General features: G+C 43.1%; 1 protein-coding gene across 1 annotated transcript in view; it reads left to right on the top strand.

Moving 5' to 3' along the window:
* The first annotated feature begins 8,477 nt into the window (after positions 1 to 8,477).
* Ubtd2 (ubiquitin domain containing 2) overlaps positions 8,478 to 26,350 on the top strand; it is a 65,839-nt gene continuing 47,966 nt past the window's right edge. Inside the window, exon 1 of the mRNA XM_052196690.1 lies at positions 8,478 to 8,923. Coding sequence (XP_052052650.1) covers positions 8,854 to 8,923 — 70 coding nt within the window. The 5' untranslated portion in view covers positions 8,478 to 8,853. The remainder of the gene's footprint in view (positions 8,924 to 26,350) is intronic.

The following is a 26,350-nucleotide window of genomic DNA, read 5'->3' as shown; positions in this document are numbered from 1 at the left end:
TACAATTTTTTTTATTGAAACAGGGTCTCAAAAACAGTATGTCTTTGAATTCTAGCATTTCTTGTCTCTACTTCCCCAATGCTGGGATTACAGGCATACACTACTAAGGCTTGGTTTTTTGTTTTTTGTTTTTATTTCCTAATTCTTTTTTATTTTATATTTTCCTTGTATTTTTTTTTTCAAGACAAGGTCTAACTATGTAGATGAGGCTAGTCTTGAACTCACAGAAGTCAGCCTGTCTCCATCTAACCGAATGTTGGGATTAAAGTATGTGCCAACCACTATGTCTGGCTAAATTTTGTTTTTCAATTAGCTTAAAAAGTAGTAAACCTGGGTGGTGGTGGTGCATGCCTTTAACCTCAGCACTTGAGAGGCAGAAGCAGGCAGATCTCTGTGAGTTCCAGGCCAGGCTGGTCTACAAAGTGAGTTGTAGTTCTGTAGAAAGAAACCCTGTTCATAACACAACAACAAAAAGTAGGACCCATCTCCTTTTCTAATGGCTTTTCTATACTTATCCTGACTCCCCTGCTCCTCTTTCTCTGTCTCTGTCTCTGTCTCTGTCTCTCTCTCTCTCTCTGTGTGTGTGTGTGTGTGTGTGTGTGTGTGTGTGTGTGTGTGTGTGTGTGTAATACAGTTTCCTCAATTCTCATGCCAAGTTTAACTTTCTAAAAAAAATTTTTAGAGTCTGTCATATTTTCTGTTAAGGCACTGGTTTACGTGTATGGATGGTTTATCTCCATGTATGTTCGTGTACCAGGGACATACCTGGTACCCTCAGAGGGAGAAGGTGTTGGATTCCCTAGAACTGGAGTTACAGTTGTGAGTTACCTTGATGGTTCTGGGACCCAAACTTGCTCCTCTGGAAGAATAGTAGTGGTCTTCACCTCTGAGCCATCTCACCAGTCCCTAGCTTAACTATTCTTGTTTAATTGTATTAATTTATATCTCTAGCACAATGCTAAATAGTAATGGAGTTGAATGTGTCCTTGCTTTAATCCAGGTCTGTCATATTTTCTATTAAGGCACTGGTTTGGAAACTGTAATTTATGTTAAGGATTTTTTCCCATTTTTCCTTAAAGAGATCTTTTTGTTTGTTTGTTTGTTTGTTTGTTTGTTTGCATGGAAATTTAATTTCTGTCAAGGCTAGTGATAACCAAGATTTTTCTTCTTTGATATATAAATATATAGAAGTCTACTAGACCACTCTCAAGTACCTACTAGAGCCCTACAACTTAGTTATAATCTATCTTTTTTTGTTTTTGGTTTTGGTTTTTGGTTTTTTTTTTTTTTTTTTTTGAGACAGGGCTTCTCTGTATAGCCCTGGCTGTCCTGGAACTCACTCTGTAGACCAGGCTGGCCTTGAACTCAGAAATCCGCTTGCCTCTGCCTCCCAAGTGCTGGGATTAAAGGCGTGCACCACCACTGCCTGGCTTATCATTTTCTTGATATGGTTTCTGTTTACCAATGGTGTATGGTTTCTTGATATGGTGTGTTTACCGATATTTTATTCTATTTGGGGTTTAAAGTTGATATTATAAATGGTATTGGCCTAGAATGTTATCTTATTGTCTATACCACTTTTGTTAGCTTGAGATGTTAGTGTCTACCAGGTTCATAAAAAGAGTTTTGATGCAAGACAGCCAGATCTACATAGTTTGGCCCTGTGGGGGGGGGGGGTGGGAAGAGGGAGATTTGGAAATATCTTGTTTTCTATGTTTCAGGACCCTTTATATAGTAATATGACTTTCCCTGACTGGTCACAGCTCTTCTGTGAGTGTGGCACTGTGGTATATGACATGGGGAGTCCCTCAGTACTGATACTGTTCATTTGATAAGATGAGTAATATATCAGTCCTTTGAAATGGATTCAACTTTCCATCTCTGGTGAGGCCAAGCTTCGTCGACTACATTTCCCTAAGACACTCATCTCGTTATATCTTTTTCTTTCCAGGGTTTTTCTTTTATCATTTCAGTAGGTTTTCACAAATGTTGTACAGACTGACAGTATGAGGGAATGAGACCTATGGGGTGGTGATCTGCTCAGAGGGCTAAGGCTTCCTGGATGGCACTAGTGAGTGACTTTACAAAAAAAGACCCAAGGCCAGATGTGGTAGCACACGCCCATAACCGCTGTAATCAGGAGGCAGAAGAAGGAGAATCTGAAAGTTCAAGGCCAGCTTGGTCTACAGAGCAAGTTCAAGGTGTCATCTGTGAACCAGAAATTGGTGGCACTCTATTCTAAATCCATAACTGCTAGGAATCTGTAAATTCCCCAGGTTGGAAGATTTTGTTACAGTATCCAAACGGACCAAGGCGAAGCTGGTGTGTACAATGATGCCAACTTTCTGGCTTCCTCAGCAGTAACAGCTTCCCTGGCCATTTCCTATGCTGTGTATTTGTGCTTTATTCCTTCCCACTCACATACACTTTTAAAATCGAATTGTCTAGTAGATTGTCTCTTTTGTGATATTCAAAGAACCACAGTTTTGCTTTCTTTGAGCTGCCGGGTTCCCCACCCCCACCCCACCAGTCTTTATTTTCCCCCTTTTCCTTTGTTATTTTGCTTGTGCTTTCGTTTTCTTTGTATCTTAAGAATTTAACTAATTAAAATCTAATTCACGTTAACTTTTACTGCTGCGTGTTTGAGGGCCATAAGTTATACTTGGGTGTGGAAATGTTCTTGGGCTAGCTCATGGAATTCAATACACAGCAATCCCGTGGTTTCTGCACTTCTCTATACCCAGGAAGTGTGAGGTATAAAGTTTTACATTTTTCTGGTTGAAAAATATACCAGCAGTGCTGGCCAGCCAGAGGAAAGATACCCAAGTGCCCACCTAGGTGCCACTAGGTAGGCAAATGTGTGATAGAGCGATGGGAAAGGTGGACTATGAGACGGAGAGACAGGAAGGAGAGCAAAATGGAGGTGCTGGTACACTGTGGAGAACACACAGGGTATCCCAGGGGCGTCCTGGTGAGGAGCCAGTATTGTTAGTGCAGCAGAAAGCCAGAGGAGGCCTCAAACCAGACGTATGACTCACTGCAATAAACATTTGCAAGTAAAGATGTGTGGACAAAAGGGTACACTGTGTGCCACACCCGTCACACACTACAGCTTCCATGACGAGATTTTGTTGTTGTCGTTGTTGTTTTCTTTTTTATTCTGTCCTATTTTCTTTTGGGGGAGAGGGTGCAAGGGTGGAGGGCGGATACAGAAGGGGGATGAGCGGGACTGGGGTGCATGATGTGAAATTCACAAAGGATCAATAAAAAGTTAAAAAGAAACAAAGGAAGAAACAGGAAGAGCAGCTATCAAATTCTTCGAGCTCAGGTCTGAATTCATTCTCAGGAGTCTGCTCTGTGGAAACAGACACTCCTAGCTTTGACAGTAGAGGGCACTATGGAGACACTGCAGGAGGCTGTCCCCTTGGCTCTTTCTAGGCTCCCTTGCTTCAGCAGCAAGGGTGGCTTCTCCAGGGCCAGGTTCCTAGACGTGGACAGCCTCTGCAGAGCCCGGCGAGAGTCGCTCTGCTGAGCAGTTGACGGCCCGCTTCAGTGCCGGCTCACCAGCTGCCACAGCTGCGAGGAGCTTGACCTATCCCGCTAGAAGCTGCTCGACAGTCACAAGGCAGCTCTCCTGCCAGTCCCGAGGGATGGCTTTCCAACCACTGCCACTAGTGGAGCACACTAGGAGCCTCTCTGTCGTCACCAGCACCAAGCTATGTTCTCTCCAAGATCTGGCTCGCCTTACAAGGGGACCTCCTCAAGCTGCCTCAGACGTACACAATGACAACTAACCTACCTTCCTGCCTGCCTGCCTGCCTGCCTTCTGTCCTTCCTCCCTCCCTTCTCCTCCCTTTTCTCCTTTTTCTTTTTCCTTTCCTCTCCCTCCTCTCCCTCCTCCTCCTCCTCCCCCCCCCCCCCCCCACCGGAAAGGTTTTCTCTCTGGCTATCCTGGAACTCACTCTTGAACTCGCTCCTGTAAACCAGGCTACCCTCCGACTCAGAGATCCTACCGCCTCTGCCTTCTGAGCACTGGGATCAAAGGCTTGCGCCACCACGCCTGGCTCACAGGGACTGTCTTAGTCTCTGTCGTTCATCTGTTATTTGGAGGTCCCTTTTGTCTTCCATAAAGTCAAAATATTGCAGGAGGGGGCAGGAAGGAGCTGAGCCAGAACAAGTGGAGATTCAGTATTGTGTTTTATGAGTCAGGGGAAAGGGACCTAACCGTGGCATGGGCGTGGGAAGCAACTGGGATGGAGAAATGGCCCGCAACATGTGGACTTGGGACTTACAGAAAGGGAGGAATGGTGCAGAGAGAAATGTCTCAAGCAAAGCATAGTGTGGCATGGAGGGTGAATACTAAATCTTGTTCTGGACAAAAAGTCCTGTGGACCGAAGTCCAATAGGAAATGGCTGCTGTGTGGGTTAAGGACAGTGGTTCCTGGGATCCACTCCAGAGCAAGCGAATCAGAACCTCTGGGAAGGAAAGACTGTCCCGGGCTGCCCACGAGGCTGACTCCTTTCCAGAGCTTGCTACCATGGCGCCTCGTTCTCGGTCCCTTCTTCCCTCCTCGGATCTCTGTACCCTGTTGCTGGTTCTCCCTGGAAATGGCTGAGTAAAGACATCAGTGGGGACAAAGCGGTCTTAAACACACCACAACGCAGATGCCCCAAGTACATGACGCAAAGACGACTGGAAGAAGTGAATTCTGCCACATTGCAATATCCATGACCAAAATGCAAAAACCAACTGCATTTCTATGTATTTGCCGTGAGTGATCTGTGGAAAACGACAGATCCATCTACAGCCGCACGGCAAAGGAAATTTAGAAGTAAATGTGACAAAACCCAAGATGTGGCACTGAAACCACAACTATGGGAAAGAATTTAAGGCACAAATGAGGGGGTAATATCCACATTTCAGCGTCACTGAAGACTAATGCTGTCAAAATGGTGGTACTCAGGCGCTCCCCATCCACAGACTCAACACATTTCCCATCAAAATCCCAGCTGCTGTCTTTCCAGAAATGGGCAAGCTGATCCCAAAATTCATTCAGAAACCCAAGGCACCCAGAATAAACAAAACAAGCTTGGGAAAGAATAAGCCATGTGCAATAGCAAATCTAAGTAAGTAGTTCCAGTTCCTCTGGAGGGAGGGGTAAGGGGTGGGGGCAGGGGGACGGGGGTGGGGTGGGGTGGGGGGCTATGATGATTTGAGCTTGGGAATCTGAGGTTAACCTGAGAAAAATGAGACTGAAAGACCGACATCTCAAAAAGAAAAAAAAGGAACAAATTTAAAACTTACTGTAGAGCTACAGTATCCAAGTCCGCTGAACTTTAATAATCATGGCATAAAGATCAATGACTCAAAATGGAGAGCTCAGGGCTGGTTGCCAGCTACAAGGGTAGATGGTGTCCAAAACAGCAACAATTGAGAGGCCAGAAAAAAAAAACAAAAACAAAAACAAAAAAAACACTTTTAAGACATATGGCCATGGATTTAATTTTTAAATTTTTTATTACTTTTAAAATTTTGGAGGGAAGTGCATATTGTGTATTGTTTCTGAAAGTTATTACAGAAAGTTAATAAGTGGGTGTATGCTGTGTGCACTGCTTCTGTGTGCACATCAAGGACAGAGGTTGAGATTGTCCTGCCTCCATTGTTAATCACCTTTTTTTTTGGACTGGGCATCAAGGTGGAGAGAGATTGGCCCCTATAGTCACTCAAATGTATCCAAACACACAAAACTCAGTCGACAGCCCTTAAGGAATGACACCCAAAGTTGTTTTCTAGCCTCCATAGACATGTACATATACACAAATAAACACACACATACACACACACACACACACACACACACACACACAGTTGAGCATAATGGTTCATGCCATTAATCCTAGCACTCAGCAGACAAGAGGAAGGCAGATCTCTGTGTGTGTGAGGCTAGCCAAAGCTACACAGGGAGACATCTCAAAGAAAAGGAAAAGGGAGAGTGTATATAGCAATCATTTATCTACAGAGAATCATATAGATATAAATGTGTATATATATATATATGTGTGTGTGTGTGTGTGTGTGTGTGTGTGTGCATAATTGTCTTAGTCAGGGTTTCTATTCCTGCACAAACATCATGACCAAGAAGCAAGTTGGGGAGGAAAGGGTTTATTCAGCTTACACTTCTGCACTGCTGTTCATCACAAAAGGAAGTCAGGACTGGAACTCAAGCAGGTCAGGAAGCAGGAGCTGATGCAGAGGCCATGGAGAGATATTTCTTACTGGCTTGCTTCCCCTGGCTTGCTCAGCCTGCTTTCTTACAGAATCCAAGACTACCAGCCCAGAGATGGTACCACCCACAAGGGGCCCTCCCCCCTTGATCACTAATTGAGAAAATGCCCCACAACTGGATCTCATGAAGGCACCTCCCCAACTGAAGCTCCTTTCTCTGTGATCACTCCAGCCTGTGTCAAGTTGACACAAAACCAGCCAGTACAATAATCATATATTATATATATATATATATATAATCATAGAGACATAAATGTGTGAACATGTTTCTTAGGTGTTAGATTGGGCCAGGCAATGAATTTAGTTAGGTGAGGCTAGATATGGAGTAAACAGGAGTTAATACAGCGCCCCTTCAGAGCGTGGAACATTACCGTTGACCCTGTTTTACAGGCAAGAAGAAATCGGGGCTCTAGAGAGAGTTAAAGTCATACAGGGAGCACGAGATGGAAGCCAGATTCCAACCTAGGAAGTTAACAGCGGCGCTGGGCCCAGCTATGGCTACATGACTCTGCTCCTGGGAACATGTGTCTGTTCTAAGACGCAGGCAGGATGGCGAGCAAGCACTGCTAAGAATCTTTCCACTAGATTGCTCTCTCTTGCTGGCGCCAGTGTACTGCTCAGCAGAAAGCCCGTAGCATTTGGGTGCCTACCATCTGTTTAATAGACATTGTGGAAGTCTCGGTTGCTGCAGTTTCTGGAGTGAAATTCAGGACAAAGCAATCTCTTTGCAAATACTCAGGCAGCCTCTCTCCTTTAGGGAAGAGATAAAGTGACTAGGATCTGACAACGCGAGCATTCGGCTGGGAAGGGTCAGACAGACAGCTCTGTGACGTGGCCCTTACAACGCCCTTACGGAAAAAGCAATCTTTGAAAATCCATAACAACTTCTGTATATTGCTTTTTTTTTTTAAGTGCTCAGGACTACAGTGAGGCTAAAGCTAATCCTTCAGTATTAAGTCCAAAATAGTGGACTTCTATTTCTGAGACATTTCTGTGTTTTCATATAAATTCAGAGCTTTGTTTGTTTAAACCCTCGTTTTTGCCTGCCTATCAAATGAATACCAGGCCTCAAATTTTAATTTGGACTGTTTCTGAGAGCTAGATTCCCAGATGTGAAATAACCCCCGCTCAAATGGTATGAACATTTTTTTTAAAGCTGTTGATTGGCACTGCCAAACCTTTGCAAAAAGATTGAACCAATTTACACTCCCACCAGCAGTGCACAAGAATACATTTAAATGCAAATCCTAAGTAGCAGAGTGTCTCTTTCTTAGGTATTTCACTTATAAAAAATTTTTTTAATGCCAAGCAAAAGCTGACCCAGGGTTTTATAAAAGGAAAGTCTGGCATAAAAGTGGAACATAGTTATAACAGCTTAGGCAAAACAAAAAAAAAAAAAAAAGAAAGAAAGGGGGAAAAAAGGCTTTCAAAGACCCAAGCAGGCCAAAAAAATGTTAAGGCGCTGTAGCAAGAAGCACAACTCCAAAGGGGCCATTAACAGTTTGGCTTAGGTTGGGATGGTAACCGCCAAGAATGTTGGGTGTGGTTAATGTACCAAATTCTAGTTTATAAAATGCAGAATATGAATACATCACTTTGTTCTAAAGACAGCTTAAGATGTTTAACGTCAGAATCTATAGTAGTAGTATTGTCTGTAAAACGAAGCCTGTGGGAAGGACACACACACCCCCGTGTCCCTTTGCTCCCCGCACGGGACAGTAGGCCTGCACAATCAGAGAACACCTCTACCAAGCGGGCACAGTGATGGCAGGAGCTGCGGACCGGGGGTGCAAGGGAAACCCAGGCTCCGTGGCCAGCCCACCGCCTCCACAAATTCAAGGGTGCAGGTCAGGCCATCCCCTCTAAGCACGCCCATCCCGTCCACGACCCCGAGTCTCCTACGACTCCTCGGTACCCTCTCCCAACGGCCACACCAGAAGGAGCCCCACCTTGTCCTCAAGTAAGGACGAGCTGGCCACGAGCTGGCCACTTCGTCCTTACTTGAGTCCTCCCCTTCTTTCCGGCCCACCTCCGCTGGCCCCCTACTCTCCCGACCTCGGGAGCTCGGCTCCACTCGGTTCTGCTCGGTATTCCCCGCCCCCTCGGTGCATACAGCCAATCAGAGCACAGCCCCGCCCCTCGAGGCCGTTCCAGCGGGCTGGCCGAGCGCAAGCCGAGCCGGGCTGAGGGCGGCGCCGCGGGCGGGGGCGATGGGGCCTGGCTGCCGGGCGGCAGCGGCGGCGGCGGTGGTAGGGCTTGCCTAGACGCGGGGGCGCGGGGAGGCGAGGAGCGAGCGGGCGCTGCGGCCCGCCCGGGATGGGCCAAGCCCGGCCTGGCGGGGCCGAGCGGGAGCCGAGGAAGGCACGCGGGCCGGGCCTGCGGGCCAGGCGGCCGGGGGGCTGAGGTAGAAGTGGGCGCGGAGGAAGGGGCTGGGCGAGGCGGTGGGAGGAGCGGCGAGGGGGCGGAGGCTGAGCGGCGAGAGAGCGGCGCCTGGCCCGAGGCGGCGACGCGGGAGCAGGCTGAGGCGGCGGCCGGGACGAGCGCCCTGAGGTGGCGGCCGCGGCCCCATGGGCGGGTGCGTGGGCGCCCAGCACGACTCCTCGGGCAGCCTCAACGAGAACTCAGACGGCACGGGAGGTAGGTGGCGCCAGGGGGCAGCCGCGGCCCCCCATTGTTCGCGGCGGCGGCCACCTGTCCCGACCCCGCGCCCCTTTGTCGTTTCTGCTCTGCGTCGGCCCCGCCACGCGCTTCGGGCCCCACGCGGGACCGCGGGCCTAGGCCTGGCTTCTTGGGGGGGACTCTATCCGGGAGGACAACTCGGCGGCCGGATGGCGGCTCGTGGGGCCGGGGAGGGGGACAGCCCGGAGTGTCCCCGACGGGGCCCGCCGCACCCTCAGCCCTTCCCGCGTCGGCAGAGTTGGCCGGGCTCAGCTTTCCTGAGTTTCAGATGACAGCTGCCCCGGTTGGTTCCAGTTTCTGGAGCTGGGCTGGGGAAGTCTCTAAGTGGCCCTGGGCAGCGTTTTATGGTGGAGGGGGTGGAGATGATCGGCCCGAGGAAAACGTGGCTCTCTGCTGCTGCCAGGGGCGTTAGCCCAATGTGCCGTCGGGGCGCACTCGTCAAATTCCGATGTGTCTTACGTAAAAGGAAAACGTGCAGGATAAAAAGTACCCCAGTATAAGATTAGTGCTTTGAGTAAAAGTTTTCCAACGCGACTCGCACTTCTCGGTTATCGTAACCGTGATGAGAGGTCTCTTAATTCCATTCTTAGTAGTTGTAGAGGGATAGGAGGGTAAGGCTGACTCTACTTTTATTGCCCTTAAAAGTGCCGAACCCATTCATTATATATAATGTGTTGGAGAAGTTCGAACATTGTAGAGAAGAGCCACTAGGGAATGGCAAAGATAACTTGATTTGGTTCGAACCTTGCATTGGGTGCCTTCAAATCGGGTGCATATTTTTAAGTTCTTTAGTTGCTTGGAAATAGACAGGGCCACATCTTTTCACACCTTGAGACCTTGAATCCTGGGCACCCAGCTTTTGCACATTTCCCGTTTTATGTGATGGTTTAGCCATGCCACTTCACTAAAATCTCTTGTCACTAAATGTTGGACAAGTTATTTGAGAACTCAGTGAAAATTGTCTTGAAAAAGTAGTCCATGGAAATGCTCCTTTGTAGTGCATTTCATATCATAGCCTGTTTACTTGGTGAGATCCTCTTTTGACAATAAAGCCCAAGTGATAACACTGGGCTAAGGGCAGATCAGTGATGAGATGGTACCAGTTAGGCATGCTAGTACTTATTAGCATTCAATTTAACTGTCACATATGTTAAAATTATAATATCCCTTTAAGATTGAGCCAGTTTAACCCTTTTGGCAGTGCTACTTAGGATCCAATCACAATATTAGCTTGAGCTTTTTAGAAGTATGAAATCCTAGCTTTAGATAATTACTACCAGTGGCCTGCAGTTAGATAGCTCTAGTATCAGTTTCTCAGCATTTAAGTTTTCTGGACAATAATCTGCCGTTTTTCTAAAGAGAAGTTTAAAAAGAGAGAGTACCTCTTTTTTTTTTTTTTCTTCTGGGGAAAGGACACGGGATAGCCCTGATGTAGCTGGCAGAAGACGGGTCTGTAGGGGATAAAAGAATTCTTTCTGGAATTTAATTTTGGAAGCCTTTGTTCTCCATTACTGTCATGAGAGGTAAGAGCTAACTGGAGCCAGCAACTCGGGAGGCTGGAGCTAGATGATCTTAAGTTCCAGGCCAGTCCTGGCTGCATAGCAAAACTGTGTTACCAAAACCAACAAAAAGTTACTGTGCTATGTGTTTCAGTTTAACATGTTAACAGTTCTTTTTTTGTTGCTTGAAAGGGAATGACTTTTTTCCTAAGGGTGTTGGCAAAGATCTTAGCTTTTCAAACATCAGCAGTTTTAATCTGGTTATATTGATTTTTATCAACATGGAGTATATAATGCAGCCTTCAGGTGTGTTTCATTTATAGTGAGCACCACCATTTTAGAATGACCCTAGCCTTTCCAAGTCAGCTAAAATATGATATGATCTAAAATATTTGGATATTGTATTTTCCCTTTTCCTTCTGGATTCAAGTATTTTTAATGTGAGTATAAAAATAACCCCAAAAAGCCTTTTTAGGTAGATTACTTCTGTGAAGGAATTTGGAGAATTTTTACAAAACATTATAACACTATGGAGATGGCTACTCCTGTTTAAGTCATTGATGCTGTCAATAGTTCTTCTGGTCTACCTAATCTAGAATTCAGGTTTGGGTTTTAAGGTACTTAGGTTTTATTTTTAATGCCTAATTTTAAACAAGACAGGTCTATTATAGATTCAAGATTAGCTAATGTATTCTCCAAACTTTCATTTCCTTGAGTCTTTCATGGTTAGTGTACTGGCTGGTTTTGTGTGTCAACTTGATACAAGTTATCACAGGGAAAGGAGCTTCAGGCGAGAAAATGCCTCCATAAGATCCAGCTGTGGGGCATTTTCTCAATTAGTGGTCAAGGGTGGGGAGGGCCCCTTGTGGGTAGTACCATCTCTGGGCTGGTAGTCTTGGGTTCTATAAGAGAGCAGGCTGAGCAAGGTAGGAGAAGCAAGGCCTCTGCATCAGCTCCTGTTTCCTGACCTGCTTGAGTTCCAGTCCTGTCTTCCTTTGATGATGAACAGCAATGTGGAAATGTAAGATGAATAAACCCTTTCCTCTACAACTTGCTTCTTGGTCATGATGATTGTTCAGGAATAGAAACCTGACTAAGGCAGTTGGGGCATTTTTTTAAAATAGTGTATTCTCTATGGTTCTCTTTTTAATGATTACATTGTGAATCTGGACTTGGTACTTAGGACCTGTAGACAAGGGAGTGTGTGTGTGTGTGTGTGTGTGTGTGTATTGCATACATGGTGGATGTAAAGACAATTTTTGGTTCTCTTCTTCTACCATGTTGGTCCCAGGGTTTGAACTCTGGAGCCTTTACTCTGGTCCCTTTATGATTTTTTTTAAAATAAATATTTATAGAGAGCATCAATACAGTTAATTGAAGACAAGCCAGTGTGCTTATTTTCTTAGTTCTTCTCTTTAGTGAGCTCTTCAGTGACACCCAAGAGAACTGGTTCTGGTATCTGCAGGTGCCTAGGTTCTCAGGAAGCTAGTCAAATGCTGGACATGTGCTTAATCATTACTTCAGAATGTCTTTGCATTATTATGGAATTCTCCCAGATACCCATTTATAGCAGCCTTACAGACACCTACTCAGTGAGTAACAGTGTCTTTGAAATTATAAAATCTACTGTATTTATCTGGTATTTATTATGTAACAAGTCTTGTGCTAAGGGATTAATAGATGAATTGAGTCTACAATTCTTCAAGGTGAATATCAGTCAACCATATATTGTAAGTGAAGATTGAAATCTGGAGAAACTAATATCCTCTACATCTTATAGAATGCTGAGAAGGGCAGTGATAGTTTTTTATTCAGGGCTGAAATTAAAGAGCTTTCCTTCTTTTATTTAAGAAACTACCATAAAATGTAGTATTGACCTTTTTTGTTGTTGTTTGTTTTTGTTACTGTTTTTCAAGATAGATCTTTCTGTGTAACCCTGGCTGTTCTGACTCTGTAGTCCAGGCTGGCCCCAAACTCAGTGATCTGCCTGCCTCTGCCTCCTGGGGCTAGAGGCAGTGCGCCACAGCACATGGATGTCTGCTTTGAGTGCAGCTCAGGGTTATATAACTGTCATCACCATGCATATCCATGTTTCTTTTCTTCAGATGATATGTCTCTCTCTCTCTCCTCAGCCTCTGATAACCATTAATGTGCCTTTTTTTAAATGATGAGTTTACTTGTTCAGGATGTTTCATATAAATGGAATCTCATAGTAGTTTTTCCTTTGTGACTTATTTCACTTAACATAATCTTTTCTGAGCTCATCTTATAACAGGTGTTAGTAAATAATCTTTTTATGATTGAATAATATCCTATTATAAGTGTGTACACGTTTCTCTTACCTAGCTGTCTGTTGCTTTGTATTTGAGTTGTTTCTACATTTTGGTGCAAATAATGCATTTGTGAACTTAACTTGCATAGACATTTTCATTTCTTTTTTTAAGATCCTAGAAGTAGAACTGTTGGGGAATTATGACAATTCTAGTTATCTTTTTGAGGAACTGCCAGGCTTTTTCTTTTTTGGTTTTTTGAGTTTGGTTTTTTTCGAGACAGGGTTTCTCTGTGTAGCCCTGGCAGTCCTGGAACTCGCTCTGTAGACCAGGCTGGCCTCAAACTCAGAAATCCGCCTGCCTCTGCCTTGCAGAGTGCTGGGATTACAGGTGTGTGCCACCACCGCCCAGCCAGACTTTTTTATAGAGCCCATACTGTCTTACATTCCTACCTGAAATCTCTCTCTCCTCACCAGCACTTGTTATTTTCCATTTTTCAGAACATCACAACTCTAGAGGTTGTGAAATGCTATGTCCTTCAGGTTTGGTTTGAATTCCCTGACCAGTTCTGTTATTTAGTATCTTCTTATGTACTTGATGGCCATGCATATACTTTTGGGGAGAATGTCTACCCAAGTCCTGGTTCTGTGATGCAGGGATCTTTATGTCAAATACATCTGTGCAAATGTTTTTCCCATTCTGTGGATGATCTTTTTATTTTCTGGATAGTTTTTCCGGTTTTTTGTTTGTTGGTTTTTTGGTTTTTTTTGGGGGGGGGTGTTTTGTTTTGTTTTTTGGTACAACTGTCTGTAATTTTAATAAAGTGCAATTTATTTTCTTTCATGGCTAATGCTTCTACTTTGAGTTTTAAATCTACTTACGTATCTATCCCCGAATGAATCTGTAAGCAGTAGTTCAAGTTCATTATTCCATCAAGGCACACTTTCTCTTCTCAGTTAGAAATAGAATACTCGCCGGGCAGTGGTGGCGCACGCCTTTGATCCCAGCACTTGGGAGGCAGAGGCAGGCAGATTTCTAAGTTTGAGGCCAGCCTGGTCTACAGAGTGAGTTCCAGGACAGACAGGGCTATACAGAGAAACCCTGTCTTGAAAAACCAAATCCAAAAAAAAAGAAAGAAAGAAAGAAAGAAAGAAAGAATACTCTCAGGCATACTTCCTTTAATCTGGGGAAGATTATTAGCAATGTGGCCTTTTCTATAAACTCACTTAAGCTTTTCTTTCCTCAGTGCGTACCCGGGCCTTGCACATGCTTGGCTCTATCACTGAGTTACAGCTCCTTGAGCACTTGCTCTTTTGAGACAGGATCTCATTTTTATAGCCCAGGCTTGCCTTGAAGGGACCATCCCCCTGCCTTAGCCTGAATGTTGAGATGAGAGTATACACACACACACACACACACACACACACACATTGTGAGTGTGCCTGGTTCTGGCAAAGGCTACAAAAAGGCTAAATCCTTGGAATTGGAGTTAACAGGCAATGTAAACTACCATGTAGCTTGACTATTAAGTCATCTCTCCAGCTCCACTTAAGTTTCTTGAACAAGAGATGATGGTTGTGTTTTCTGGGGTCAACAAAAGCATTGGTCCCAAAAGAGGATCTTGATCCTTTTATTGACTTTCAAAAGCCCTCTTTAGGAAAGTATAATATGCACACATGAAACAATTGCAGTACAGTATAGACAGATATGTAATGTCCTGCAACCACACATGCTTTGGGAATAACAAGGAAATAGTAATCTTAGCAGTATGGGGCTGGGGAGACAAGCTGTGGAAGTGGCCAGAAGCTGGGTGTGGTAGCACATGCCTATAATCCCTGCAATTGAGGGAATCGAGGCAGGAGAGTCAGGAGTTCAGGTTTATCCTCATCTGTATAGCCAGTTTAAGTCCATCGTAGACTGCATGAGACCCTTTCTCAAAAAACAATAAAATACTCAGAATAAGAAACAAATTAGTAGCCAGGCAGTGGTGGCACCCGCCTTTAATCCCAGCACTTGGGAAGCAGAGGCAGGTGGATTTCTGAGTTCCAGGACACCCAGGGCTACACAGAGAAACCCTGTCTTGAAAAACCAAACCAAACCAAAATAAAACAAACAAAAAAAAAAACTAGTTTTCAAAAAATGTTTTAGTTTGGGTGTGGTGTGTATACCTTTAATCCCAGTACTTGGGAGGCAGGGGCAGGCAGACCTGATTTTGAGGACAGCCAGAGCTACATAGTGAGACCCTGTCTCAATGTATGTATGTATGTATGTATGTATGTATGTATAATTTTAAGTGTGCGAATGTGCCTGTGTGCACTTATGCTTGTTTGTTCATGCATTTGTGCACCTGTGAAGGTGCCTGTAGAGGCCAAAGGTGTTGGATCCCTTGGGAGTCAGAACTACGGATGTTTGTGAGTCACCTGATATGGGAGTTAGGACTCTGACTTGGGTCCTCTGGAAGAGCAGTATGTGCTCCTAACTACTAAACTATCTCTCTAGGACCTTATATTTTACTTCTAAATTTAAAACCCAGGTGTGATGACCACACATGCTGTTCTGGTACTTGGGAGGTAGGGGCAGGAGGATCAAAAATTCAAAGTCATTTTCAACTATATAGTAAATCCAAGACCAGCTTGTGTTTCAGTGAGAGTTTACCTAAAAAGAGGGATTGGGGGCCTAGAGAAATGGCTCAATAGTTAAGAGCACTGCCCTGGCACCTCTTCCAGAAGACCTCGTTTCAATTCCCAGCACCTATGTGGCAGCTCACACCTGTCTATACCTCCAACTCCAGAGCTTCTGACACCCTCACACAAATATGCAAGTAGAACACCAATGAACATAAAAATAAATTATATATTTAGAAAAATGAAACAAAAGAAAGGACATGTTCATATGCTGGAAGAGAGAACATCCCAAATGGAGGAATAGTTGGAAGCCAAGGCTGAAAGGGATTTTATTATTTAGTTAGTTTTTTTGATACAAGTTTTCTCTGAATAGTGCTGGTTGCCCTGAAATGTACTCTGGATGAAGCTGGCCTCAAATTCAGAGATCCACCTACTCTGCCTCCCAAGTGCTGGGATTAAAGGTGTGAGCCACTACTGGTGGGTTTAAGAATTTAACAGAAACTCTTAAAGTACTGGGAGTTGTAGGTGTGTATTCCCCACTTTGATTGCCTTTTTTCTTTTGGACAGATCCCTTCCGTATGGGGGTACTTTTAGTTGAATCTTAGTTTTCCTGCTGCAATAAAAAAGCTTCCACAGTTAGCTAGTTCTGATAGCAGTTTACTCCACAGCAGTATTTAATGGGAATGATTATTGAGTGCTAATCACTGGCAATAAACTTTTACATAAATAAATTGGCTATTTCTCTTGGCTTTAGGAAAAGTGAAATTTTTTTTAAAGATTCATTTATCTTTTTTTGGGGGGGGGGGTTGGATTTGTTTTTTCGAGACAGGGTTTCTCTGTGTAGCCCTGGCTGTCCTGGAACTCACTCTGTAGACCAGGCTGGCCTCGAACTCAGAAATCCGCCTGCCTCTGCCTCCCAGAGTGCTGGGATTACAGGCGTGCGCCACCACCGCCCGGCTGATTCATTTATCTTATGTATGTGAGTTCACTGTAGCTGTATTCAGAACAGGGCATCTCATTACAGATGGTTGTGAGCCTCCATGTGATTGCTGGGAATTGAACTCAGGACCTCCTGAAAAAGCAGTCAGTGCTCTTAACCACTGAGCCTTCCCTCCAGCCTGGCAATGTGAAATCTTGCTGAAGAAAAGGTTGGGTTGATCCAGGTTAAGGAATACAGTCAAATTAGTTAGACATGATAAGTTTAGTGATTCATTTTTCTTACCACAGACTATCTGTGTGGTTTATCTTCATTTGATCAGTGCCACATCTGATCTTCCTGTCCCCTCACTATCCTTGCCATATTTCTGCCTATTGGACAGTATTAGGCTACCACCAAGTCCTCAAGATTGACTGATAGTTCAGAAACAGTAGATTGAGACTTTCTAATGCATTTGTACTTAAAGGTGCATCTGTGTTGGCCAGGAACAGTCAGCATGTGTTTTCTTGCATTAGTTACTTGACTTGCAGTTGGCAAGACTCGTGTTATTTATTTATTATTGTGTGGGTGAGTGATGTGTGTGGGGGTCAGAGGACAACTTTGTAGAGTCAGGTCTCTCCTATCTCCATGTGGGTTCTGTGAAATGAACTCTTGGTCATTAGGCTTGTATTGTCAGATGGTAATGTGCCTTTCCCACTAAGCTAATCTTGCTAGTCCAAGATTTTTGTTTTGTTTTGTTTTTTAAAATATATTGACATTGAGCAGAGGAGGTTAACTATTGCTAGGTATTAGGTTGAGTGTTGTAATATAAAATACCATATTTTTGCATATGTACAGTAATATTTTTTAAAGTTCCACCATAGCACCAATATCAATTACTTTTGCATTGGTGTGTCCTAACTTCAGGGAGAAAGAATTCATGGCTGCTCCATTACTTTGGACTTGGAGTGAGAGGGAACATCTTCACTAATGAGATGCTGTAAAGGAAGGTGTTTACCTCCTGACAGATTGGAAGCAGAGAGGGGAGGGGAAAGGGGGAGATGGCCTGCCTTTTTTTTTTTTCCCCCTTGGCCCCATCTCCTGAAGTTTCCATCCCCTCCCAAACAGCCCAACCAGCTGGAAGCAAGCCTTTACAGAAGCCTATAGGGGACATTTCATATTCAAACCATAGCAGTTGCTTTCAGAAATGGGATTTCTGTTAAGCTAAACATCTAAGGAAACTGAAGTATTTAACTACATGAATTTGGCTAATGTGGAATATTACTGATAAATACTTCCTCAAGACTTGGCTGAGGTCTATTTTTGTTCTGTAGTGCTGGAGATTTAAGCCAGGACCTTCTGCATATGAGGTAAGCATTTTCCAGCTGAAGTACAGCCCTAGCCTGTGACTGAATGATGGACTGTTTGGGGGCTTTTCTAATTGATTGTTTACTGTCCCAGGAAAACGGTTAGATGATTATGCATTTATTGTAGACTGGACTTAAGATCTACCCGGACATACAGCTTTGATTGGCTCATACAGCATCCATGCTTTTGGGCTACATAGTTTACTTAGTCACGACTATACCTGTCACTTAGGGTAGATATTTTATTTTCTAGGGGAGTTAAAATGCTTTTTTCAAAATCTTCTTTCAGACAGGTTCATTGTACACTGCCTAGGCTAGTATCTAACTCTACAGGCATATGCCCCTATTCATGGATTTTCCTGAAACTTTTAAATAAAATAGCAGGCCTCCATTATTCTGACTCTGTGTACTTGAAGCTATCTGTGTAACCAGAGCTACAAGGCCAACTCTGAGATAATCAAATAGCTTATGGTTACTAGAGGAGGCATACGTTTAAATAATTAAGGTTTTAAAAATCTCCACAGCAATGAGAATGTTAGGAAAATTCAAAGAATAACAAGGAACAGGGTCAGAATGCTTCAAAACAGGTGGTATAAAAAGTTGGCTTATTCCCCTCCTCTCCCCTTTGTTGCCCCTCACCTCCTTTGGTAGGATAGCCCTGGGGCCATGAGAGTGTGAGCCACCCCTGTCCCTCACTTCAGCACAAGAGAGCTGTGGAGGGGACATAGGTGAGCTGGCTTCAAGGGTAAGAACCTAGGAGAGCTAGCCCAGCCACTTGCCTGGCAATGAGGTGGCTTGGGTGTGGAGATGACGGCCTCCCACCTGCAGTGGTCAGGAGAGCCAGGCCTGCCCCTCACTGCCTCTACCACTCAGGCCCTGCCCCTCACTGCCTCTACCACTCAGGCCCTGCACTTCTGGACAACACAGTGGAGCTGGCAAGAAAAGATGTGTGGCCAGGGACATACTGTGGGACACACAGTGACATACTAGAGCTTCCGTGAGGAGGTGTTTTCTAAGCTTTCTTGTTCTGTGTGTATGTTTTGTTTTAGAGGGAAGTTGTAAGGGTGAAGGGCAGCTATGAGGTGATGGGAAGATGATCAGACTGGAGTGCATGATGTGAAACTCACAGAATTAATAGAGTTTAAAAAAATACCCAATTTTTAAAAGAGATTGTTTATAAGGTAAGGTGTGATGGCACATACCATTGATCCTGGCATTCAAGAGGCTGAGGCTGGTGGACCGCAAGAATTTGAGGCCAACCAGGGCTACATAGTGAGACCCTGTCTCCAAAGAAAGGAGGGTTTTTATTGTTGTTGTTGTTGTTGTTTGTTTTAAGGAGGGAGGGTATCCATAAATGGCAGAGTAGTGTTCTCTGTGGAGAGGATACTGATCTAGGGAAAGAAGACTTTTTAGGAGAGTTCAGGGAGGAAGGGAGCTTGTGAGGGGAGAGATAAAATTCAAAGTTTTTTGTATTTTTTTAAAGATTTATTTATTTATTATATGTAAGTACACTGTAGCTGTCTTCAGAGACTCCAGAAGAGGACATCATATCTCATTATGGATGGTTGTGAGCCACAATGTGGTTGCTGGGAGTTGAACTCACGACCTTTGGAAGAGCAGTCAGTGCTCTTAACTGCTGAGTCATCTCTCTAGCCCAAATACAAAGTTGTTTTTTGAAACAACTGCTGTTGAACTTGGAGCTAGCTGATTTGGCTAGACTGGCTGGCCAGCATACCCTAGGGATCCTCTTGTCCCCACCTGCCCAGAGCTGGGCTTATAGACATGTGCTGTTCCCGTGTATTTTCTTACATTGCTTTAGGGTTCTAAGTCAGGTCCTCATGCTTGAACATTATGTGTGTTACTAAGTCATATCTCTAGTCAAATTTTTGCTTGCTGCCTGCAACTTATATTAGACACATTATGAATTGTATTTCCCTTTTGGGGATATAGGAGTCTTGTTGCCCATACCCAGCCTTGTTATGACTTGCTGTGTTGTTAAAGATAACCTTGAACTTCTGATCTTCAGTCTCTATCTCCTGACTGTTGTTGGTTGAGCACCACATTCAGTTTCAAACAGTACTGGGGATCAAATCCAGGGCTGTGAGTATGCCAGGCCAGTAGTCTACTAACAGGTACACACTCTGCTCTTTGTGTGTAGCTAGTAGTTCTTATTAACTACAGTCTCCTTTACATGATATATCTTCCTTTCTTTGGCTTAACTGTTTGAAATTAAGCAAGGCATTATACATTCCCAGCATGCACCTCTAAAAAATAAAATTTCCATCATGATATTATGATCACACCTAACCTTGGAGCTATTATCCTTCATGTTTTCCAAGATCTAGTCCATAGTTAGACTCTCCAATTTCTTTCCAAATACCTTTATATAACTTTTTTTTTTCCGAGACAGGGTTTCTCTGTGTAGTCCTGGCTGTCCTGGAACTCACTCTGTAGACCAGGCTGGCCTTGAACTCAGAAATCTGCCTGCCTCTGCCTCCCAAGTGCTGAGATTAAAGGCGTGCGCCACCACCGCCTGGCTCTTTTTTTTTTTTTTTCCTCAAAATTGAGATTCTGTTGGTATTTAGACATTGCATATGATTTCTCTTCAGTCTTTTTAAATCTAGAAGTACCCCCTTTCCTTCTTTGGCACCGACTTTTTAAAAAAAGTTTTACAGATGGACTATAGTCTAGGATTATCTGTGACCCTGGGTTTTCATTTTCCTGTGCTGTAGCCTCTGTAGTTTTCCTTAATCTAGAAATTAGGTAAGTCTGATTTTGATAGAGGATTATTAATCATTAATCTTATTAATGATTAATAAAAACTGGAAATTAGGTAGATCTAATTTTAACAAGATAATTATAATGTACCCAGGCTACAGTGGCTTCATACTCTTACCATTTTCTCTGTTGTCTTCAACATTAGTATAACTTGCATTATCGACCAAGTCTAAGCCTTTATCCTGTCATACTCACAACTTCATTCATTACTTACAGGACTGTCCTTACTCCTACACCAATTTAAAAAATAATCTGTTGTGATTATTTTTGAATATTATTTCGCTTAGAATTTAAGCTGCTCTTGATAGAGAGTTTAGTTCTCTGTACCTGAGGCTCCAGTACATTGTGTGGCACATTTCGTATAATGCCATTAGAAAGTAACTAGTTCCTTTATCGAAGACCTTACTTGATTCTGCAACGGTTTTGTTTAAACCATGTAGTGTAAAGAAGACCCTTGAGAGTGAGTCCACTTACCCCTTCCTCTCACTATGACTTTAGGTGAATTGCTTGACTTCCCAGCTCCAGTTAGTTTTTAACATGTTGGATAATATCAGTAGATTAAAACAATTTCTTTGGCAATGGAGCTTTCATTTTAGACTTTTGTCCCATTTAACCTATTAGTTGGAACTTATACAACTTATACAACCTATATTAGTTGAACATCCCTGGCTCAGCATTTAATGTTCTTTTATTCTAGTTTTATAGTTAGTAAATTCTTTATTCACAAGAAGGTAAAAAGAAATGACTTAGTCTCATGAAGTTTAAGTCACCCTCACTGAGAGGTACTCAGCAGTTAGGGTGCATGTGACAGACAGGCCATCCAGTAGCATCGTGTTTTCCTGAGCACTGTTTGTTTCCTTGCAGTGTTGGCTGTGTTACACAGACTGTACAGATGCATCTGAGTTTGTGGTGGCCTTTGATGGAACCTAGATACTTCAGTATTGTGTCAGTGTGCTCACTTGCACAGCCTGCTTTACACGTGTTGGTAAATATGCACCATGTTATCAAAAGGCACCACAATCAGCAACATATTTGCAGGGTTCCCTGCACATTTCACATGCACAGATGCACGAGAAGCCTCACTGTCTTTAGCAGAAGCCATCTCACTTCATGATGGCCTTTGTGTCTGAAATTTGACTTGTGGAGCTTTGTATTGCAGTTCTGTTCCAGCACTGAAGAGCCGGGCAGGCAGAGCTCTTGAGTTTCAGGACAGCCAGGTCTACATAAAAGGATGTCTTTAAAAAAAAAAAAAAAAAAAAAAAAAAACTGAAATAGAAAGTCTTCCAGGCCATGCTGAAGAAGCTGTTTTGTTCCCTTGAGTTCTTTGAAGCCAGTTTTAAAAATTCTGTGATAAGATCTTAGGAAAAAAGTCTTGACATAATTTCAGTTTTTCTTTACTCTGAAGTTAGTTTGCTAGGTGTTTTATTATACATTCAGAGTGTCTTAGAGTTACTGAAAAGTAGTGGGTCAGTTAAGAGGTTTACTCAGTTTAGAGAAACATGATATCAGATTTATTTAAACTCTAAAAAGACCAGTGTTGAACAAAGGAAAGATTAAAATTAGCCGTGAGTGGCTGTAGTATTTAACAGTCATCTTAGAGATTCTGGAAGCTTCTTTACTCCTTTCCTGCCCTCAGTTCATTTCCCCAGGACTTTTAACAGACAAAGAACAAGGCTTCAGACAGTCTCTCTTCCAGAGCAGCTTTGGCTTTGTAATGTATTTCATAGAGTGCAGTTGCTTCATTATTGATGATACTAATTGGAGTGCAGCTTGGTGCTGTGAGGCTCACCCTCCACCTCTTCCCTGGCCTCACTTTTCTCCTCTCAGACTTTGTGTGGTTTGAATGAGTTTGCACCCCCCCACACACACACACACTCATGAGTCTGAATGCTTGGCCATAGGGAATGGCACTATCAGGAGATGTGGAGGAAGTGTGGGGGCAGTGGGCTTTCACATCTGTCCAGTGTGACAGTCTCCTCTACTGTCTCCAGATAAAGATGTAGAACTCTCAGCTCCTTCTCCAGGGCCATGTCTGCCGGATGCTGCCATGCTTCCCACCTTCTCTTGTGATGATAATGAGCTAAGTCTCCAAAACTGTAAGCCAGCCCCAATGAAATATTTTCCTGTATAAGAGTTGTCTTGGTCATGGTGTTCTGCACAGCAACAAAACAAATGTAAACTATGCTAGTGCTTTGCCTGTAATTGAGGAAAGTTTGTGTTATGCTTAACCTCAGAAAGTTCACGGAAAGTCCCTGATAGATTAGAGATCTATGATAGATGTCTAGGGCATCGAAAGGAGGAACCAAAACCAAAAAATGTAGCTCAGTGGTAAAGTGCTTACCTAGCATGCTCTAAACTCTGGCTCCAATTCCCAGCACTGAGGACAGAGAGGATGGGGAGTAGGAACCAGGATCAGATGAGAATCTAGAGGTGTTTTATCTGCTATGTTTGTTAAAACCCAGCCATGGGTTCCAAAAAAGTGGATAAGTTGGATGAAATGAAGGGATATCAGAGGTGTGTCCTGAGATCTTCACCTTCCAGGTAAGTAGGTAATGGTCTTTTTTCTTTCTCAAAACTTTTGTTTTGTTTTGTTTTGGGGTTGGTTTTTTTTTGTTTGTTTGGTTTTTTGTTTTTTAGGTTTTTTTGGAGGCAGGGTCTTACTATGTAGTCTTTGCTGTCCTGGAACTCACTGTAAATGTAAATCAGGCTAGCCTTAAACTCATATGAACCTGCCTCTGCATCAAGAATGCTGGGATTGACGGTTTGCATATCACCATGCCCAGTTTGGGGCTGCTCCTTTTTTTTTTTAGTTTTTTATTTTGGTTTTTGAAACAGGGTCTCACTTGGCTGGCCTGGAACTTAGAGCAGTCCGCCTGCCTGTGCCACTAACCATGCCAGCACATTGTTCTTGTTACATTTATTACACTGGGCAGGTATAATGGCAGCATTCAGAAGGCAGAGGCAGAAAGATTAAAACTTTAAGGCCAACCGGCTTTATATCGTTATTTCTAGTTCAATTATGACTACCTAGGAAGACTGCCTCGAAAAAAAAGCATCTCTCTGTGATATATTTTTAATTTTTTAAAGCAAGCTAGCTAGCTTCTTTGCTTGCTTTCTTCTCTTTTCTTCTCTCTCTCTCTCTCTCTCTCTCTCTCTCTCTCTCTCTCTCTCTCTCTCTCTCTCTCTCTCTCTCTCTCCACCGAGTTCCTGGCTGTTCTGGAACTCATTCTATAGACCAGGCTGGCCTTGAACACTAGAGATCCTCTTGCCTCTGCTCCCCAGTGCTAAGATCAAAGGCATGCACCACTATGCCACACTTTTTTTTTGTTTTTTTTGGATTTGGTTTTTTTTTTTTCGAGACAGGGTTTCTCTGTATAACCCTGGCTGTTCTGGAACTCACTCTGTAGACCAGGCTGGCCTTGAACTCAGAAATCCGCCTGCCTCTGCCCCCCAGAGTGCTGGGATTACAGGTGTGCTCCACCACCACCTGGCCTTTTTTTTTTTTAATTACATTTTTTGAGTTGTGTAGAGGTGCGCACATGTGCGCGCGCGCGCGCACACACCCATGTGCAACAGTATATTGTGTGGGGATCAGAGGGCAGCTTGATAGAATCTATCCTCTCCTTCCACCGTGGGAGTCCTGGGCATTGAATTTAGGTTATCAGGCTTGACCACAAATGTCTTTACTTCCTTAGCAAGCTTGCGGTCCTCCCACAATATAGTATAATTGGTTTTTGAAAGTTCTTAGTTCAGGGATATAGTTTAGTTAGTAGAGTGCTTACCTAACATGCACAGAGCCCTGGGTTTGATCCTCAGCAATGCACAAAACTAGATTGGGTGGTATGCGCCTGTGATCCGAGTACTCAGGAGTAAAGATGAGGAAGCAGACATTCAGGACCATCCTAAGCTTGATATTAAACTTGAGTGGCCTGAACTACAGGAGACCTTATCTCAAAAAAAAAAAAAATTTTTTTTTTCCTCTTAGAAGTTATATGAGGTTAGCATTTTGTCCGATTTATCATTTCTCTCAAGTTTGTGTAGGCACTAAGATAGTTGCACTGACTATATAGGTAATGTAGTAGTAGGTAAACAGTTGTGACTTATTTGGAAAATGAAAAGCTTTCAATTGGCTATATTTCATTTGGGTTTTGAAATATTTTCTTAACTGGTTCCTTGGTTGTATAAAAGCCCATTATCTTTTAGAGACTCTCCTCACAGTAATTAAGTCTGGGATAAGTTTGCCCATTTGACTAAGGAAGCGGTGATCTAATTTGCTCATTAAGGTCTTACTGCTTACTTCATGTTTTGTTTTATATTATTGTCATCCGTAGGAACCTAGTGATGATTTGACCTGCTTTAGCTATGAACAGAAGGTTACTTATGTGTGTAGCTCACCTAGTTGGGTGGAACAGTAGACTCTTGTCAGCTGCCTTTCCGCTAACTCTGCTTATGTTAAATGGAGTAGAAATTCAGGCTTCATATGTACCCTGTGCTGAGTAAATAAGGTAATGAAAGCACAGTTCAGTGTTCTCAGGCCAGGGGAGCCTCAGAACCTGAGCACTGCCTAAAATCGGGTGTGGCAGCACACACCCACAATCTCAGCACTGAGGAGCTACACTGGCAGCCCGGAAGTTAGAGGTTAGCCTGGGATACCTAAGACTCTGTCTTTTAAAAAAAAAATCTGAAATTTTATATATTCTTAAATATATTACATTCATAGACATTTTGTGGATTCTGGAGGTGGGCAGGAATGGTAAGTTATCTGTTGGCATTGGTCTTTTGGCATTTTTTAATAAAAAGTAATTTAACTTAGGGGACATAACTGTTCTTTTACCTTTTTATTGCATAATTTATTAATGTAGCATGAGAATCCAACCATGGCCTCATGTATACTTGTCAGATGCTTTACAGAGAGCTGTATCCCCTGCCTTCCCTTATTTTTTTATTCATTTAGTTCTTTAAAGTAGGATCTCATTTGTCATTCAGGACTGCCTCAAAGTCAGGATCTCTGTGAGTCCACCCTTCCAACCCCTCAGTAAGTATCTCAGGTTTGCAACACCAGGCCTGGCCAGTGCTTTTCATTTTAAGCCACCTTCTTTCTTGTAAATGTTTAGAGAATTGTTTTAGGGGGAAATATATACAAATAAAACCGTATAATATAGGTTAAGATTCTTTAATACTCTAGCTATACCATACTGTATAAGATATTTAGTAAGACTCGATAATTTTATTCTGTTTTTACTTACTAAAATCTCCTCCCTTTTCTGTGATGTATAGGGCAGGTACACATTACGTACATACATAACACACACTATGGTTTATAAGTAGTGGGTACCTGATATATGCTAAATGAGTGGCTTTTACTCAAGTCATCAAAATAATGCCTTTTAATGTGTTTTCTAATTAACCATGTGAGGGGTATGAATTGATTTTTTTATATGCATTCTCTTGTTTTTGTATTAACAAGGACCCTTTGACATTAAGAAAGATTGACCAATCACAAAAGAATACACATGGAATGCAATCTCTGATAAGTGGATATTAATTAGCCCAGAAGCTCTGAATACCCAAGACACAATTAGCATAACAAATGACTCCCATGAAGAAGTAAGGAGAGGGCTCTGATCCTGGAAAGGCTTGATCTAGCATTGTAAGGGAATACCAGGACAGAGAAAAAAGAGAGAGGTGATTGGAGAATGGGTAGAGAGAAGAAGGCTTATGTGACGTATGGGGAGGGGGGAACTGGGAAAGGGGAAATCATTTGGAATGTAAACAAAGAATATAGAAAATAAAAAAAGGAAAAAAAATTAACCCTAAATTTTTAAATAAACTCTAATCATTCAAAAAAAAGAAAGAAAGATTGACATTCTGTTGGCATCTTACAGGGAAGGAGACTGAAGCACAGAGAAGTTTTGATCTGAAAAAGAAATA

This window comes from Apodemus sylvaticus, chromosome 10 (assembly GCF_947179515.1).
Source record: "Apodemus sylvaticus chromosome 10, mApoSyl1.1, whole genome shotgun sequence".
Lineage (NCBI taxonomy): Eukaryota > Metazoa > Chordata > Mammalia > Rodentia > Muridae > Apodemus > Apodemus sylvaticus.
The sequence above is the reverse complement of the archived record's forward strand: the minus strand, read 5'-3'. Positions and strand labels throughout refer to the sequence as shown.